The following is an 18796-nucleotide window of genomic DNA, read 5'->3' on the forward strand; positions in this document are numbered from 1 at the left end:
AAATTCCTTCTGCTGAAACGGATAAACGCCAAATGTTACAAGCTTTGTACACAGCCTCGTACACACAAGGCTGGCATTGAATAATTCAGATCTAGCAAAACAACCCAGTGTCAATTTTCCCGTCGCTAGGCCTCCTGTCCCTCAGCCGCATCGTAGCGAACATAGCTCCCAATTCATAATAAGCGTTGTTGCGACCTGATTGGCTGATTATTGCTGCGCAGGGGCTGCGACAGACTTTCAAATCACATTAAATGACATTTGAGGGTTCAGGGAAGCAATGGCTACTAGCGCCTATAATTGCAAGGAGAGTGAAATTCGATGTGCTTGTCCCTGCGCTGGTCTACCCGCGCCTGTCTTCCCGTCCCGGTCCTTTTACGAAGTGATCTACGGTAGCACCTGCGCTTGCGGGGTTGGTGAAAATCACGGTTACAGTGCGTCACTAAGTGAGGAGAAAAGGAATAATCTCGTAGTACTCAAGAGTCCTGCTCGGCACTTCCGTGGTAGTCATCTAGTGATGCAGCCGGGCCATCTACATACTCCTATATAGGCTAGCAGCGCCCGACTATCACGAGAAGGTCGTGATACTAGTTACTTCATCAGACCATCAAGGTTTATCCCATGTTTCAAATGTTTTTTAGTCTCTAATCTACTGCAGTCGCATGTTCGGGGATAAATGATGTCAAATTTGTTTCGGAATAGAGACGGTGGTTGCCATTGACGCCGTACCATGGGCCACATATATCAACTATGATCGCATTTGATGAAAGGATGTGCATGGCAATGGCGAGCCGGTAGAGTTCCTGAGCGAACTTAAATCATTGGGATCCTGGTGTGCTGGGTCGGATCGACGCCTGTTGACCAACGAGATCCTCCTCCGCCAAACAGCTCCGTTTATTGGTGGCGGGTTGATGTCATCGCCACGCGGTCGAGCGCAGTGAACATTTCGCCCTTCGTCGTAGAGGGCCAGGTTGTTACTTTCTGTCAATTCTTGTAGTTTTGATTGTATTATTGGAGATCAAGTGCGGAAACGCTATGGACAGCCATTTTTGCGGAAGTGTTGGTGTTTTTGGCCCCGAAGTTTTCCAGAAAGGGAAAGCCATGCACCAGACCAACCGATTTGAGCAAGTGCTCTCCTAGCTAATAAGGAATGAGGTTTCTCCGTCCGAATTATTCTGAGCGATAGCGAAGATTGCAATACCAAGGGCCACATGGCATGACTTTCCCGAAGGAGCCGGATCCTCCTCGTGTATCTGCCTGCTCATCCGAGTGGAGGGATAGTTAAATGAGTTACAAAACTATACCCGCTGCGGTAATATCCCAAACAAGGAAGCCATTACTTGAGAGTTTATTTCTGTATGAGACCAGTGCCATGGTTCGGACTGGAGCATTTGACACTATTGCTCTCAGTTGGTGCACCAGCGCTGAACAAAAATGTACATGTACAAGTGTTTTCGCCCCCGATTCTATGTTTTTGGCCCCTTCATGTCTTCTTATTCCACGCGTATGCGGTGGCCAACACCTACCCATTATCCGCACTTTGGCCCCCTCGCACGCTAATGTAGTCCACCAACAAGCTTAAGTGTTACCGGTCAAAATAGGCGTCTGCAGTCGGGCGCAGCAGGAAGCTAGATTGCCCTGGCGCGTTTCAGCACGTTGCCTGCAAATATCATACCTACTGTACCAGTCTGGGAATGATTTATAATTCCAATCCCGGTCTCGAGCTAACCAGGCCTTGCACTGGTTTTCGTTTGGGAGCCTGGCCATTTCGGGGAATCATTCGTTAGGCCACTCTCATGTTTCTCTTCTTTCTTATTCGCTCTTTCGTAGACGTCCATCCCGTCTTCCCATCTTATCCCTGCATAGGGCGCCCTACATGATTTTCGAATGACTTTATTACATTGCTTACTTGTGACATGGGACGAACCATTTTCTCGCCCCTCGAAAACTGGGGTGGCCAGATGAGGAGAGTGGATTAGTGGATAATTAGTGTGGATAACACAGAAATCCTACATTGTGCTGGGATGGCGAAAGCTGCGCGGCGAACTCGGTGTTTCTGCCACGAGGCAAAGAAATAATGTAAAACACGCTGCTTTTCAGGGATTCGCTTATTAGGATGGCTGAAGGAATTACTTAGGTAATCAAAAACAATAGTTACAGGAGGGAAGGTCGTGCTGGGGGATAAGTCTCGCCATTGTCGCCCCATCCTGCGAAGGATTCTGCCTCGCTGCTTCTGGAAGGAAGAGGGCGTTTCGGCGTTACGCCGGCACGGTCGCCCATCATTACATAGGCTAGTAGTTAGGAGACGTGTTTAACTCGCCGTCGGACACGGCCTGCGGAGATTCCCACTGAGGATATAAGTATGCCCATCGCTCTGGAGGGTTGTTTCATTGTCTAGGAGGATTGGGTTACACGGCAGACTGAAGTGGCAAACGATAAGCAATGAGAGCAGCAGGAGATGTGCTCAGGATGATCTGCTGCGCGGATCGACTGAATGTGTATTACCCGCAACGAAATAACCATAATCGCATCCCCTAAGCACTAAGCAGGCCTGAGGGCTCCGTGGGGCGCTGCTACCCCTGTACGGATCCCTGTACGGGGCATACTCAGGAAGAAGGGTAAGGCATCCTCGTGGCGCAGTTGGTGCTCTTCCCGTATTTATTTTGGTGTTGTCGGGCCCACTTGGCTCGCGGATCTTTCCCGCTGACAGTTAGTTGGGCTGGCTCTCTGAATAATTATAGCGCTCCATTCTGGCTGTGCCAGTCCGGATACGAGCACAGCACAAAGCTTGCTGGTCGCGGGCTCGAAACTACGCACTGTGGCGGCGGCTTATACCCTGCGAATGGCGAGAGGAGTGACTGGTTCGCCTGAAGTGGAATGTTGGGGCCAGTCTTGTTGCAGGAAAATATTAAAACTGAAAAAAGAAATCCCGTAACTTTTGGCCCCTCTGAATCGGATCGTTGGATCCCCTGGCCAGTCCCCTGCAGCCTTGCAGGCGACGGGTGGAGCCACTAAGCGTGCCAAACCCGCCTCTGTATAGTACACGAGGTCGAGCAGTTCGCGACAGATCGATAGATAGCTCTTTGTACGTATCGGCGCAGTCACCGGCCCCAAGGAGCCCTGCTGCCCTAAATATTATTCTTCCGTCCTGGATCTTCCTTTTCTTTCCTTTCCCATCAACTGTTCTTTCTTTGTTCGTTGCAACCTTTAGTTCAAGAAACGGGTCTCGTGCGCCTTGTGCCCTAACTGCAACTACGACTACTACCTCCCCCTCTCTTTGTCCGAAGGAAGGAAACAAAGAAGTGTCCACCACTCGGGCTCCCCGATTGACACGTAAGTTCGCTGCCGATTCCTGCTGCGTTTCGAGCAGAGCCTAGTGATCTCCCCCGTGCGTCTGCGAATGGAGACTGACATCCAACTCAAAGCAGCGTAGAATGCAACTCTAAGAGAGGAGTACTGTTACAATCATCATGGTTTCTCCTCTTCCCATTCCGCAGATTCGCGCGCGGAAGGATTCGGCTGCAGAGCGCAAAGCCATGCGTCGTCCACCGCCGCTCAAGCTGCATGAGAGCAACCTGAGGAACATGAAGGCACCAGTCCAACTGGACGAACCCGATATCAGAAGCCTCGAGGTGACGCCTATGCCCTCTCGCTTGCACACTTCACAGCCCGACGCAGATGAGAGCGATTCTGATACCGGCGAGATCCCAATCACCCTCGCTCCGAGTCTGAACATCTCGCCGCCTAGACCGTTGCGCAATTACAGCCAACTGGACTCGAACTCGTCTGATTCGGAGGACATCTCCCCCATCACAGCACAACCTCGACCGTCGGTGTCCTCAGAAATGAGACTGGCTCGCTTTTTCCCGGAGCTCAGTTCGCATTTCCAGGTCGTCGCACCCTTGGACCGAGACGGAAGCATGAAGAAACCCGTCACCCCTACGCTGACCGGGAGGAACCTGGAAGAGCGAGCACAGAATTTCTACAAACAGTCGATTGACGCCAGTCGGGCTGAAAAAAGGCGCGAGGCAGCCCGGAATCTGACTCTTGACGTGCAAGGGGCCTTGGAGAGCAAGGCCAACCACTCCTCGTCCGGGTCAGAAGAGGTACACGACGACGGCTCATCATGCTACAGCCGGGACAGCAGCTCAGCGACCAGTGTTGACACGGAGTATGAGCATCACGACGATCGGAAGCAACTCCGCCCCCTAAAGTCCGCCGACGCTTACTCAATCATCTCTCCTGTGGCTGCGGGGGTATTCGACGATGCTGCTTCACTCCCTCCGCGCGCCAACTCGGCGACTCCCATGTATCCTCCTCACGTCCCCATCGACATGGCCTGTCCTCCGCGTCACAACTCGGTCACGACGACCAAGATGACCATGGACCACCTGAAGAATAAGCCGCTGCCCCTGGAGCCCCTGATGGAGACCAGCCCGGCTTTCAATTCCCTATCGCCATCACAATACACCGGGTCGCACCGCTCACCGTCGACCCGTTCGCCATCCGTTTACCAAAAGGACACCTATCTGTCACCGGTGCCTCGCCATGCAAACAGCACTCGACACCACCGACATCATCGCCTAGAGGATTCCGCCCCCACTACCCCTCGGGCGTCTCGCAGTCAGCGTGAACACCGGTCCGGCAGCAATCATTCGACTCGCAAGGGCAGCAACGAGACCAGTCGCAAAGGTAGCAGCCAACAGCGCATGCGCCATGTCCCGACTTTATCTCGGGCCACCGAGGAATTGGAGGATACCTTGGTCGGCATGTCGCGAGATAGGAACACGCCCCAGCGGACCCTCCTCATCCTAGACGGGCCGCTCCAGATCAGCCGCAACAACGGCGGCGACCTGGTTGCGACGCGACCGGCGCCCCTGCCTCCGCACTCGGCCAAGGCGCACTCTGCGTCGAAGAGGCCCAAGATTGACCGCAGTTTCTCCCATGAAGCGTCCCGAATGCCCAAGAAGGAGAAACCCAGCAAGTCGACCAAGCGGGGCTCGGACGAGTTGGGCACTAGCGAGACCAGCCGGTCAAGCACTGACAGAGAGAAACTCCGAAAGGACCCACGCCGAGACGATCGATCCAAGAAGGCCGAACCCAAAGACGGTCGGAGATCCAAAAACGCGACTCCAAGGAGAAGACCGAGGAGAAGGCCAAAGAAAAGGCCAAGGTGCAGAAGTCGTTCACGCTGAAGCTGCCGTCATTCAGTCGCAAACCCAGCCAGATGCAGGCGGCAGACCTGCGCCGGATCAGCCTCAGCTCGCGCTCGGAGACCTCGCTCGCCCCACCGGAGGAAGCGGACGTGGACGCTATGATCGCCCTCCGAGGGCGCCAATTATCGGCGTCGCACTCGGATCCCAACCTGAACGAAACCGCCAACCAGGTTGACCTGCGGATGCAACTGCCCCGTCTGCAAGTCAATGATCTCGGCTTCAAAAATCCCTTCGACGACGACAGCCAGCAGTCCAAGGAAATCCCTAGGTCGCATCACTCCGGGTCCGATTCGGACGAGAGTGTGGACCCCATTGACTCAGACCACGTCCTGCAACTCGAGACCCCCATGTCTGAACACGTCTTGCACCTCGAAACCCCCTCCGAGGATGAGAAGATCATCGTCTCATGCGACAAAATGCGCCAGTCTCACGCTCTGGTCTCAACCTTCCAGGCCAGCAGTGTACATTTCCCGGAGCAGGTTTATGAGCTCGCTGCCTGCCCACCGTCGCCCACAGTGGAGGTGTATGAGCTACCCGAGGAAGAGGCTCCAATCCACCTAGTCTTTCCGGTAAAGATGCCAGAGACTGCTCTCGTGGCCATAATGCAAAGCATCGACTCTCTCGACGATTTATTTAATTTTGCGATCGTGAACCGACGGTTCTACGAGGTTTTTAAGCAACGCGAGCTGGCAATGATCAAAAACACTCTCTTCAAAATGTCTCCACCCGCCTGGGAACTCCGCGAAATGAGCCCTCCATGGGACACTGAATGGCAGCTCCTGTTGGACTTGGATTCGCAAGTCCCCGAGTACACCCCGAGCCTGTATCTCCGGAAATATGCCCAAGACATCTACACTCTTGCCCAGCTCAAATCACTCGTCCTGGAACGCTGTTCCCCCTTCCTGCGTCATGATACCGTGCGCGGGCTGGCGGGCGCGGACGTCGTTCGCGCTGAGGAGGTGGACGACGCCTTCTGGCGCATCTGGACATTCTGCCGCATTTTTGGCAGCGGCAAGAACCGCGAAACAGATATCGTCGCCCAGATGGACTGGTTGAAGGGTGGGCAAACCGCCAAGCGCCTCGACTCCACCTCGTCGATGGCCGAACCGTTCGGGATGAACAACGTTCTCTTCGAACCGCCTCAGGGATTCGGTCGCGGAAACATTGGCGGACTATCTCAGAGACAGATGTATGATATGACTGAGATTTGGACGTGTCTCGGCGTTCTGTTGCAGCCTCTCCACGGCAAGTGCATCGAGGCGAGGAAATTCGGCATTTTTGACAACATGGATGTCTCGGAGGGGGACACTGTTAAGGAGGAGACGGTACTCGGTAGGGAGAATCTCCGTATCTTTTGAAAATCGTTGCTAATCTGGATTTACAGAGGAATGGACTGCATACATAACTACCCTCGGCCTTTCCGCCGTCCTGACTCTTGGATCATTGTGTCTGGCTGACAGCAACGCTGCCACCTTCAAAAAAGCCCAGACAATCGGCCTGACCAAGTGGGAAGCGACCGACACCAACACCAGCCGCTCCTCGTTCCTGAAGGAAGCAGTCTCACGCGCGTACGAAAACACGGACCGAGGCGCTTCTGTTCAGTCCCCAACCGACCTCGCCGCGAAGAGGACGTCATCGCTATCGAGCCAGGACTCCAACACTAACCGCGAGAACCGCGAACGTCAGGCGGCGTTTGCTATCGAGCTTCGTATACGCCGCATGCGTGGACAAGATATCCAGCCCGATCACAATCGATCCTTCTCCGACGAACGGCCCATGTCTGTGTACAGCACCGTTCTCAACGATCTTAATGGTACCACCGACCGAGACGCCCCTCCAGTTCCGTCCGTGCCTGCTCTGGTGGTTGATCGCTTCTCCAACACCTCGCATGGCACGAGCTCTACCCCTGGCCCCCAAACCCCCAACCCCCAAACCCCTCCGCCGATGCACACTCCACCAATGCACACTCCGCCGATGCAAAGCCCTCAATCATTCCGCTGTCCTACACCCACTGCTTCATTGGCACCCGCGCCTCTGCGGCCTCAGCCTCAGGTGATGGATCCGGTCGATCGCGCGATCAACATGATCGTCAACGAACTGGGCTTCGCGCAAGAAGACGCCAAGTGGGCTCTGAAGATCACGGACACTGGCGAGGGCATCGATGTTCCTGCCGCCGTGCATATGCTCCAGCGGCAAAAGAAAAAGCATGACCGCAACAATCTTTTCTCCAACCGTAAGCGCAGCAGCCTGCTTACCGATGTCATGAAGCGACAAGGGTCTACGGACTCGGGCTGGCGTTGGGCATGAGCAGGTCATTTTTCTACTTTACCATTTTTCCTAGCGATCTTTTTCGTTTATCTCCGCGTTGTTTTTGCATGCGGAAATTTTTTGGTCCGATTCTCTACTCCCACCTACAGCGCTCACAGCGCTTGCTCGTTTCGTTCGCAGTGCTTCTATATACCCCACCCCATTCTTACTGTCTGCTTGTACGGTCGTTGCAAATGTCTATACGCCCTGCTTTGCGATAGAGTCTTGAAATTTCGATCCCACTCTCCTTCCGATATGTCATGTTTGCATTCTTTTGGCGACTTAATGTTTTTTCCTAGGCTCGGATACGGGAAATATTGTCGAGCTGGACTTGATGTTGTTTTGAATATTTATCAATCACCGTTGCCGCTATTACCGTGGTGTTATATGACGGAAAGAAATACGATATTCCCTTATACAAATTTCTGTTCTTCTGCTTCGCACATACCTTGCATTTACGTAGCTGTAGCTCGAACTTCGTGTCATGTCAGGGTGACGTCCCCCGCGTCGGGTTTACATCCCGGACCAAGCATTGATAAAGTGCAGCCAACTCCCATTTTATCAATGGCAGTAATATCCTGTCGAATTGCTTTTCAATCCAATCTCGTATGCAATCCGCGAGAAGTCCAAACATGGCCTCCGTCATCGTGGGCGGCCTGCACAAGGCCCAAGAAGCCGTTCAACAAGCCACTTCGAAAGAGAAAAAGGTTGCTGACCTCGAGCGAGATACGGCAAATATCCACACTAAGCAGCCCTTGACTACGGACCATGGAGTCCGCGTTGAGAACACTGATCAATGGTTGCGTCCCGTGGATGATCAACATACGGGGCCGTCGTTGTTGGAGGATCAGATTGCTCGTGAGAAGGTAAGTCAACCTTCATCTTTTCGTCAACCTTTATATATCTTCTTTCACTCTACAGCTACGTTTTCCCCTTCTTCGACGATATTCCCAACGTTAATCTCTATACAGATCACCCGATTCGACCACGAACGCATTCCCGAACGAGTTGTGCACGCCCGCGGCACAGGCGCATTCGGCAATTTCAAATTAACCCAGAGCATAGAGGATCTCACGTATGCCGGTGTTCTGACCGACACGTCGAGGAGCACACCTGTGTTCGTACGCTTCTCTACCGTGCAGGGTAGCCGTGGTAGCGCGGACACGGTGCGCGATGTGCGTGGGTTTGCGACGAAGTTCTATACAGATGAAGGGATTTGGGATCTGGTAGGGAATAATATTCCTGTTTTCTTCATTCAGGATGCGATTAAGTTTCCGGATTTTGGTTAGTATTCATTTCTCTGTTTGCCTAAGCACAAACATACCCTTGCTTTCAAGATTGCGAGATTAGTCTTTTATTAGGGGCCCTACTTACTTCTATGTACAGTCCACGCTGTCAAGCCAGAGCCTCACAATGAAGTGCCTCAAGCCCAAACAGCACACAACAACTTCTGGGACTTTGTGTATATGCACCCCGAAGCAACGCACATGTTCATGTGGGCCGTGTCTGATCGCGCCATTCCCCGATCGTTCCGCATGATGCAGGGATTCGGCGTCAACACATTCATACTAGTCAACAAAGCGGGAAAACGACATCTTGTCAAGTTCCACTGGATTCCGCACTTGGGCGTACACTCGTTGGTGTGGGACGAAGCCCTCAAACTCGGTGGACAGGACCCAGACTTCCATCGCAAAGACCTGATGGAAGCAATCAGCAACAAAATGTATCCGAAGTGGGACTTCGCCATCCAGGTCATCCCGGAGGAAAAGCAGGATGATTTTGAATTCGACCCACTGGATGCTACGAAAATCTGGCCGGAGGATATTGTTCCGCTCCGAGTTATCGGAGAGATGGAGCTGAATCGCAATGTGGACGAATTCTTCTCGCAGACGGAGCAAGTCGCCTTTTGTACGAGCCATATCGTGCCAGGCATTGACTTCTCAGATGATCCGCTGCTTCAAGGTCGCAATTTCTCCTACTTTGATACCCAGATTAGTCGGCTGGGGGTCAATTGGGAGGAGTTGCCTATCAACCGACCTGTGTGTCCTGTCCTGAACCACAACCGTGATGGTCAAATGCGACATCGAATCACACAGGGAACGGTGAATTACTGGCCTAACCGATTCAATGCAAACCCGCCAGCAGCCGGGCCAAACGTTTCCCAAAAAGAAGACGGCGGAGGGTTCCACACGGCACCAGCACGGGTGGCCCGGCAGAAGCGACGGGCCGTTAACGCCAAATTCGGGGAGCATTTGAACCAGCCTCAGCTGTTCTACAACTCGCTGTCTGAGCATGAGAAACTACATGTGCGAAAGGCCCTGGGATTTGAGCTGGATCATTGCGATGACCCTACGGTCTATGAGAGGATTGCTGGCCACCGGCTTGCCGAGATCGATCTGAGCCTGGCACAAGCCGTCGCGGAGATAGTTGGTGCCCCACTCCCCGATAAATCTGTGCGGGCGAATCCAGGTCGGCGTGCACCACATCTCTCGCAGACGGAGTTCATGCCTCCCAAGCCGACGATTGCTAGTCGGCGCATCGCGATCTTGATTGGCGATGGATTTGACCCTGTTTCGTTTACCGGTATGCGCGCTGCTATCAAAATGGCTGGTGCATTGCCAGTTATTATCGGGATTAAGCGGTCTCGTATCTACGCGGAGGGAGAATCGCCCTCTCCATCTGCAGGTCGCGGAGGGGTTAGCCCAGATCATCAACTTGACGGTGTTCGCTCAACGCTATTCGATGCAACCTTCATTCCTGGCGGTTCCCACATCAAGACTCTTTCGCAGAATGGACAAATCAAGCACTGGATTGCTGAAACATTCGGGCATATGAAGGCCCTCAGTGCGACGGCAGAGGCAGTTAATCTGGTGAAGGAGAGCCTAGGTGCCGTGTCCGGTCTGAAAGTCGGTTCCACTGAGCAGCCAGTCGACTGGTACGGAGTCGTCACTGCGGTTGGTTCTCAAAAGCCCGATAATTTCAGAGAGACCGTCAATATCGCTCGTGGGGCTACAGATTTTGCGGGATTGTTTTTCTATCAGATTGCACAACACCGCAACTATCAGCGGGAGCTGGATGGGCTGGCTTCGTCGGTTGCATTTTAGGGTATAGCGCCGCTATATGACTGAATGGGATCCATGAATGTGGTAGACAGATAAAGCTGAACACTCAGAAAAAGATGGCGAATGCAGAAAACTGCCGCCCTTGTTTTTCAGCTGGGTATAATTGATGGTTTGAAAGGATAACAAATTGGTCAAACAGGGCAAATCGTCTAGTTAGCGTTCGCGGCTAACACTGACCTCTTTTCTTTCTCAATTCCATTCCTTCTCTGAGCTACGTCACACAGCTCAATGTTCCCACATTCGCATTCCCCTTCTCTCAGCCACCGGTATGTGATACTCCACCGGCCAGCCCGCGGTCTCACAGTCCCATCAGCAAGAGTGTCTGTCTTGCGTTTTCGGATACCATGAGTCCAATGCAGCCTCGCGTCGCCCGTGAACTGCATCATACTCCGCGGCTTTAGATCGACATCAACCGACTTGCCTCCCTTGCGGAAGTGCATGATAGTCGGCGCTCCCAGAGACAGCGCATAGAGCTGGTCATAGGGGCCGTGTGCATCCACATGTGGTGGGATGCCAGCGCCCGGTGGATAGTACTGCAGACAGACCTGATCAGGTGGTCGAGCCTCGGTTGTTGGAATGAGCGACTGGAGCCAGTCTGGAAACGCCTTGTATGGAACTTCTGGGTCTATTCCGAATGTCTTATAGTCGAAGGTGTAGCCGTAGTGGAGTGACAGGCGCCCGGAACGTTCGGGCCATTCTAGCTCATGGAGGAAAATGGAGATCAGGCGTTGCTCATGTTCGGGTTGGATGAAGTCATTCTGCCAGAGAATACCGCGAGGCTCAATAGGCAACTCCTCGAATTTGGCCTGCGCCTCCGTTCCCATGCCCCTGGCTTTGAACGCGGTCGCAGATGGTGCTGCCGGGAAGAAAGAGACGTTTGGTGAGAGGTGCAAAATTGACGTTGTTCTCGGGTCCACCATGAGCGACTTGATTGGCTGTATACACTTCGAAGTATATCTTTGCATTGCCGGTCTTACTTGGGCAAAGGGAAACACTATAGGAAAGAAGCTTGTAGCGAAAAACATATATTTCTTGTTTTTCTATCTAAAGAATTCACGCATGCGAGGCTTTTTCTTGGCATGCTTTGGACATGGGTACATGTTATTACACGAACATATGAGAAGATATTTACGGCTGCAGATTTGTGACAACGGTGTCGTTGTAGGTCGTCAAGTATAAAAACTTCTGATGCCCGAAAGCAGGAAAGGAAGGTTTGCGAAGAGGCCAATCCAGAGAAACACGAATTCCTTTCTGGATTTCTGATGCCGCTGCAGCCACAGTTTCCGGCGTCAACGGGTTCAACATCCCCTGCTCCTCATCAGGACCGAATAACCCCCACGCGTTTCCCCGGAGCCCACTCGATTCGAGAGGGAGTACATCAAAAGCAAGCCATTGGTCTGGATACACGAAGGAAATTTTATTTCACAAGTAACGACCGTAGGTTCCCGTTTATGAAGTGACGGGAAAATGAGGGCAATCTTATTTTATAGGTACCGAGGGAAAACTTGTCCCTTATCAATGAGAAGGATTTATGAACCCCTTCAAGAATCAGAACCACATCCCCGGGTATCTAATTACCCGCAGAGACACTATTACCTTTCGGAAAGACGTGCGGGCCGATGCCGCTCGGTTACGAACTCGGTTATCCCAACATGGAAATACCGAATCGGAATCTATCGAGTCATGTTCCGAAACTGTCGCACCTCGGCTGATTCATTCGTACGGGTCTTAGAATCCAAGACGGAGATTCGGCAAGAGTGTCACTCGAATGTCCATGGAACGAAGTTATTATTTATCACAATGATCGCGCACGTATTTCCCCGCCGAATGCCTAAAATTATAGACACCGCCATCACGACGTGTCCCAGGTAGATCTCAAGCTACTTAGTACAGAAGGTTATACACAGTATTGTTTCGTCTTTGAGCAATGGCACCAGCCGAAGTATCGATTGAGCCCATGGCTCCAGTGACGAAGCTGCCGAGTCTTCAAAACCGCGTTAACGGCATCAAAAAAGTCAACGGCAGTCATCAGCATCGCCTTGATCCCAACTACACTATTCTCGAGCAGCCCATCGGCACTCGGCGACCACTTCGCGTCGTCTGTCTCGGCGCAGGATACTCAGGTCTAATGATGGGCATCATGTTCAATGAGCGCATGAAAGACGCCAATGCAGAACTCGTTCTTTATGAGCGAAACGCCGATTTAGGAGGAACTTGGTATGAGAATAGGTAAGGAAATGAGCATAAATGGCAAATGTGATCTAATCGTACGCACTCGATGCGTTGGTCACAGATACCCGGGGTGTCAGTGCGATATTCCAGCGCATAACTATTCCTACAGCTTCGCTGCCAACCCGGAGTGGCCGAATTATTACGCGACCTCCGAGCAGATTCATTCTTACATGAAGGACGTGGCTAAGAAATACGAGGTGGAGAAATATATCAAGCTTCAGCATTTAGTCGAGTCTGCTATCTGGGATGAAGAAAAGGGAAAGTGGGAGATCCAAGTAAGGAATGGCAGAACCCTATTCAGAGACGAGTGTGATGTTTTCATCAATGCCAGTGGTGTCTTGAAGTATTTCCTCTATGTCTTTTCTTTTCGGACTTGAATGCTAACTGGAGTATTGCAGCAACTGGAAGTGGCCCTCCATTGAGGGACTGAAAAACTTTCGCGGGAAACTCATGCACTCGGCGCAGTGGGATTCTAGCTATGACTTCACCGGAAAACGCGTTGCGTGCATCGGGATTGGATCTTCAGGAATTCAGATTGTGCCTAAGCTTGCGAAAGGTAAATTTGCGCTCCTCCTATCACTAGTTACCAGATAGCTAACTTTGTCAGTCGTCGGAAATATGGATTGTTACGTACGGAGCCAGACGTGGATCAGCCCAGCCCCTGGAATCAATGAGCCGACAGCAAATGATCCAGAAATGGACGAGCATTATAATTTCTCAAAAAGCACTTTGGAACTATTCAAGGATCCCGGGGTCCTTCGTGACTATCGCGTCGCCATGATGAACAGGCGAGCAGAAAACTACAATCGGGTTATTGCTGAATGTGACCTTCAGAAGCAGGCCCAGGATATGTTCCGGAAGTCTATGAACGAGCGCTTGGGAGATAGTGAGAAAGGAAAGCGCGCAGCTGAGCTTCTAATACCGTCGTTCCCAGTTGGATGCCGTCGCCAAACACCGGGCCCTGGGTTCCTAGAAGCATTGATCCAAGACAACATCGAGTTGAGATGGGACGATATCTCGAAAATGACTGAGCGAGGTATCCTAACACGAAGCGGGGTTGAGTTCGAATACGATGTGATTGTTTGCGCGACAGGCTTTGACACTTCATTCAAGCCCGCATTCCCACTGGTGGGCCGAAATGGGGTCAGCATGGCAGAGAAGTGGGAGAAAGATCGCCCCAAGGCATATCTGGGCATGTGCGTGCCGGACTTCCCAAACTACTTCTGTATGTTCCCCTCCCTTTCACCATGGTCAATGTACTGATATATCTTTCAGGCTTCGTGGGACCCAATTCTCCGCTTGCAAACGGATCACTGATTCTCGGAATCCAAGCGACTGCAGCCTACATCTACAAATGGATAGAAAAGATCCAGACAGAGGGGATCCGCAGCTTTGAGGTCGACGATGATGTTAACGAGGAGTATAACCAACACGTGCAGGAGTACCTTAAACGTACGGTGTGGACGCGAGACTGCCGCAGTTGGTACAAGCGTGGAACCATCGACGGCCCAGTTGTTGCCATCTACGGCGGATCCATCTTCCACCTCTTGGAGGCTATGAAGAACCCGCGCTGGGAGGACTTCAGAATGGATCGGACACCAGAAGCTAGCACCAACCGGTTTGCGTACTTGGGTAATGGATCCACCTTGAGAGAGGCCAAGGGAGGTTCTGTAGGTGCTACACAGACACTGGACTTTGACGAGTTCTGGAACCTGTTTGTTCTCCCGAGTGTGCATGATTAGTATGTTTGTTGAGGAAGGTGTATGAATAAGCTCACTTCAATGGCACCTGTTTCTAAATTCTTTGATGTGATGTATGAGACAGCTGTTGACGCTGACGCAAGGAAATATGGGTGATGGGGTTTGCGAATCTACCGAGGAGAACGAATTGTATCAATATAGGCTGTGGAGGAATATCAAAAATAGAACTGCATGATCATATTGTCCTCTAGTATGTAGCTTATAGGATCTAACAAGTTAGCTAAAGGGAGGAAACTATTTAATATGTCTGAATGGCGAACTTTCCAGAGGCGGAAGGCTTCGCCAAAGCCCATTGAATTCCGTCTTCCATGACTTGGTCCCATTGGGTGCAAACCGACAATTTCTTCTCTCCGAATCGTCGAAATCCGTGCGGCACACCCCTGAAGACATTGACATTGGTCGGTACACTTTATGATTGTGTTAGCGAAGGCCAGTAATTGGCTCTGTTCGGGTATTTGCTTACCCATTTTCGGCCAACAGCTTGCCGTATAGCAACCCTTCGTCTCGCAGGGGATCATAGCCCGCAATTCCTAAGGTGGTTGGTGGCAACCACTTCGCTTCTTCAGAAGATACATGCCCGGGATTTAGCCGTTTGTCGGTCGGATCTGGATTTTCCACCTGCAAAAGATCACCAAAGAGTTGCTTTCTGCGCAGATTCAAGATCGGTGCGTTCTCATTCTGACGATACGATGAGATACTGGGATCTTTCAATTGGCGCAATTGAGATTCATAACACTTAGTGTGCACCAGGGATGGTATCATCAGTATCTGGCCACGAATCTCTGGCGTTGGCAAGACCGAGAGCTCTGATCGCAGTGCTGTCTGTGTCAACGAAGCGGCCAGCAATGCACCGGCCGATATCCCACCGACGACGATCTTGTCTCGATCACCGCTTATTCGAATAGTACTGTCACAGACCCAGAGAAAAGCATCTTCGGCATCGTTCCATGCGGTCGGGTACGTATAGTCAGGTGTATGGCGATAATTGACATTGACGACAACAACCTGTGCGTTGATGGCAAGCCGAGAGCAAATCGCATCTTCTGAGCTCAAAGTACCGAAAAGAAACCCACCCCCGTGAAAGTGCATATAAATAGGCAGAATATCGGTGGGTGATCTGGCTGATGGACGATAAGTCCTCGCCTCTAATTTGTAACCATCCCGCGCACGGATTGTGTAATCTTGCATCAACACTCTCTGGGAAAGCTCCTTCATCTCCTTCTGTGCCACTGCTTCTCTACCCTCGTTGCTGGCTCGCTTCAGTTCGGACAAGCCCTGTTCTTTCGCGACTGGCAAAGTGGCCTCTAAACGTAGCCACTCCTCGCTGGGAATACCGTATTCAGAAAAATCGCACATTATGTAGTGAGGTGTTGAATGGTAGAGTCACCGCGTCGTTGCTAAAATGGTTTCCTAGTTAGGCATGTCAGAAGCTGTCGGGGTTGTTCCGTATTTGGAATCACCGGACCAAGTCGTGAAGAACGCACCTCTATTAATGATCAAAGGGGTTCCGGTCGTGTCGGCTCTCGGTACAACTGTTAGTGATTGATAGCATGGCCGGAGTTTTGCCGCGGAGTTTACATTAAAACAATACCCGCCTGTTGGCATAAATACCACGGCCGAAGTGGAAGCCCGAAGCTTAATACGAACCGCCTTATAACGTTGGTATTCTCCCTGGCTAGATCGGCCCTCTATTTCTATTTAATTCCATAATTGAAGTCCTTTATCTCCTTCATATATAGTACAAGTATTCGGAAACGGTGGATGATGCAGGACAGGCTATAGGAAGGCATTGGGATCAGCCCAGCTGTCAATACCTTCCATGAAGTCCTGGTAGTTGGGAATGGTGTCGAAAGCCATCTCGCCCAAGCCATCCCAGAAAGTGAAGTCCATGTTCTGTTGATCCAAAAGATTCTCAGCAACGACGCTCGTCTCACTGGTGACAAAGGGGAAATAGTCAATCCAGTCGACACCACTGTGCAATACTGCCTCTTCGGAGTTAAGGGCACGAGTTGATTGTTCATTCACCAGGTGGCGGTTAGGAAATTCCTCCGGGCTAAGAGATTTGCCGTTCGATCGTAGCCGTTCAAATGTCTGTTCAAATAGTGCGGCAGTCGCCCACATGTTCTTCAACTCCTTGATGGCGAGAATGAGTATCTCTAGATCCGCGCTGGCACCATCCTTGAGACGCTCGCTTCTGGATGCCTGCAGGAGAGCTATAAAACCCATGCCGGTGTACCAACAAGTAATAGGCATCAAAAACCTAGTTTCACTCCTCACAAGCACGTCTTTGAGAATTCGAGCAATGCAGGAACCGGCCAGCGTTGCTGGCGGCAAAGCTTGTGGAAGGGATTGTGGCGACCTAGTCAGGTGAAGCACTACGATTACAGCGAGATAAGGCAGATGTAGTTGGTGTACATCGCGGTTAAAACTGGGCGTATGGCTAGACCCAATGGGCAGCTGTAAATGAGGAGGAAGCGATCGAACCCAGTCAATGAGTTCTTTGTCCAGATCTCCAGTAAACGTGTTCGTAGTCGATGATGAGTTCGCCGACAGCGATAGTCTCTTCGCTATGCGTCCAATGATAGTGCATAGCCGAACCCAGTAAATAAATACTTCGGCTTTGCTCTTATCTTCGAAGTCCGGGAAATCCCGCAGAGATGGCGATGGTATGTTACAGTCGGCGGGATCTATGAGACACGGTTTCCCTTGACATATTGCCGTCAAACGTTCACGGGCCTGTTAAGCTTGTTTAATGCCAATAACGCAATACACAAACTTGATATACACTCACGAAAGCGGTCCACCATATTCGCCGCCGAATACATAGCTCAATATCGTCATGCCTAGCCATTTCGGCAGCGGACTCGCGATAAAACCCAGCCTGTTGAGCATGTCTAATGACAACTGAAGTCCACCACCAGGAAGAGTGTTTGTGCACCACCGACGGTGGCCGAGGTGCCCACCAGTAGAATAGGGAGACGGCTTTCAGAGTGGTGATCAGGTTCTCCTCGTCTTCATCATAGAACAGTCGCCGGGCTCGATCGTAATATACGGCTGGCCCTGCTTGTGGTATGAGGGGTGGACGAACGTGACTCCCTACAATTGCAATTGCATTGTCCAGCAGCGGTGATTCTGCGAGTTCCCTCGACACGGTCGTTCGGTTAATCACTGGACACCAAGTGTAGCAATATTCAAAGTACGTTTCCGTAAAACTTTGGCGCAGATCCGGTTGCAAAACACCAAGGCTACTCGGATCTTTGTCCTTAGATTGTGCCGCTGGGTCGATGGCATCGCGTGTGTTTGCATTATTCCCGGTATTCTCACGGGTAGGTCGGAATTGAAGAGCCACTTGAGCTCGATGTGATTGTTCGGGGAATGATGGTACCCAATTGGCCGACCAAGCATCCAATGATGACGGTCCATTGCTCAGTCGCGTTTCCTGGGAGCCGCTCGTCGCAGGTGCTCGAGTGCTGGCGTGGAAGGTGGCCCACTCCGGCTGCGAGAGGAGCCCCGGGTCAAAGTCAAGAAGACTCGGCTGTGCTTGGTCATGAGGCGCGAGATTTTGACTGGCACGCCTATCTGCACTGTCAGTGACAATGCTAGCACCGTTTTCCGCTACGGTCAAGTGCAGGGAGGCAAGCCTCGTGCGGTAGTCTCTTGGGGACTTGGCAATAGGAGGGAGAGGCGTGTGCGGCACTTCAATCTCAGCAGCCGAGCGGCCTTTGTCGCGCTTAGATGGCCGAGGGCTATATGTCGTCAGTTTCTATAGGCGCTAGACAAGAGTTGGAAATACACTTACCGGCAGTCTTTCCCTGCCGACGCGCAGTGGCTGCAACTGTTTTGGCCATGGTTGCTTCTAGTTTGAAGATCACATCGAATCTGTGATGGAGATTTAGTATCTGGGGTAAAAACAATAATCTCCAATGACATCTAACCTTCTTGGAATGGCACGAGATACACGCGAGTCCGGCGCGTTTGCGCTTTCCTGTGCCCGGCATGGAGAACTGCACCCACTGCGACTCAGCCATCGTTGCGGCAAAGTACCATTCACAGGAGCGAAGCCGGACGGCTAATGATGCTGCCACAGCCGAGGAGATTCAAACGAAGTCGGCAAATTCCATAAACGGATAGCCGGGACCAGAACACGCTAGTCTGGTTTGGT

At 51.8% G+C, this 18796-nt stretch overlaps 6 protein-coding genes across 6 annotated transcripts; 3 read left to right on the forward strand and 3 right to left on the reverse strand.

The window, feature by feature from the left end:
- Window positions 1–3467: 3467 nt before the first annotated feature.
- N7474_002995 (uncharacterized protein) lies at window positions 3468–7520 on the forward strand (the record flags this gene model as incomplete). The annotated part of the gene is made up of 3 exons (XM_057194410.1): window positions 3468–5029; window positions 5104–6545; window positions 6598–7520. 3 exons carry the CDS (start codon window positions 3468–3470, stop codon window positions 7518–7520), a joined length of 3927 nt encoding a protein of 1308 aa, XP_057055765.1.
- Window positions 7521–8152: 632 nt separating this feature from the next.
- On the forward strand, window positions 8153–10624 carry catA (catalase catA; the record flags this gene model as incomplete). Its single annotated transcript, XM_057194411.1, has 3 exons — window positions 8153–8386; window positions 8492–8804; window positions 8907–10624. 3 exons carry the CDS (start codon window positions 8153–8155, stop codon window positions 10622–10624), a joined length of 2265 nt encoding a protein of 754 aa, XP_057055766.1.
- Window positions 10625–10791: 167 nt separating this feature from the next.
- Window positions 10792–11562, reverse strand: N7474_002997 (uncharacterized protein; the record flags this gene model as incomplete). Its single annotated transcript, XM_057194412.1, has 1 exon — window positions 10792–11562. The coding sequence occupies one exon, from the start codon at window positions 11560–11562 to the stop codon at window positions 10792–10794; it is 771 nt and encodes a 256-aa protein (XP_057055767.1).
- A 1007-nt stretch (window positions 11563–12569) lies between these two features.
- Window positions 12570–14616, forward strand: N7474_002998 (flavin-containing monooxygenase; the record flags this gene model as incomplete). The annotated part of the gene is made up of 5 exons (XM_057194413.1): window positions 12570–12871; window positions 12936–13217; window positions 13273–13430; window positions 13482–14099; window positions 14150–14616. 5 exons carry the CDS (start codon window positions 12570–12572, stop codon window positions 14614–14616), a joined length of 1827 nt encoding a protein of 608 aa, XP_057055768.1.
- A 256-nt stretch (window positions 14617–14872) lies between these two features.
- On the reverse strand, window positions 14873–15990 carry N7474_002999 (alpha/beta hydrolase; the record flags this gene model as incomplete). The annotated part of the gene is made up of 2 exons (XM_057194414.1): window positions 14873–15041; window positions 15098–15990. The coding sequence occupies 2 exons, from the start codon at window positions 15988–15990 to the stop codon at window positions 14873–14875; spliced, it is 1062 nt and encodes a 353-aa protein (XP_057055769.1).
- Window positions 15991–16410: 420 nt separating this feature from the next.
- N7474_003000 (uncharacterized protein) lies at window positions 16411–18662 on the reverse strand (the record flags this gene model as incomplete). The annotated part of the gene is made up of 4 exons (XM_057194415.1): window positions 16411–17370; window positions 17426–18380; window positions 18434–18513; window positions 18570–18662. The coding sequence occupies 4 exons, from the start codon at window positions 18660–18662 to the stop codon at window positions 16411–16413; spliced, it is 2088 nt and encodes a 695-aa protein (XP_057055770.1).
- Between the last annotated feature and the right edge of the window lie 134 nt (window positions 18663–18796).

This window comes from Penicillium riverlandense (assembly GCF_028828495.1).
Source record: "Penicillium riverlandense strain IBT 135883 chromosome Unknown utg000002l_segment0_segment0, whole genome shotgun sequence".
Lineage (NCBI taxonomy): Eukaryota > Fungi > Ascomycota > Eurotiomycetes > Eurotiales > Aspergillaceae > Penicillium > Penicillium riverlandense.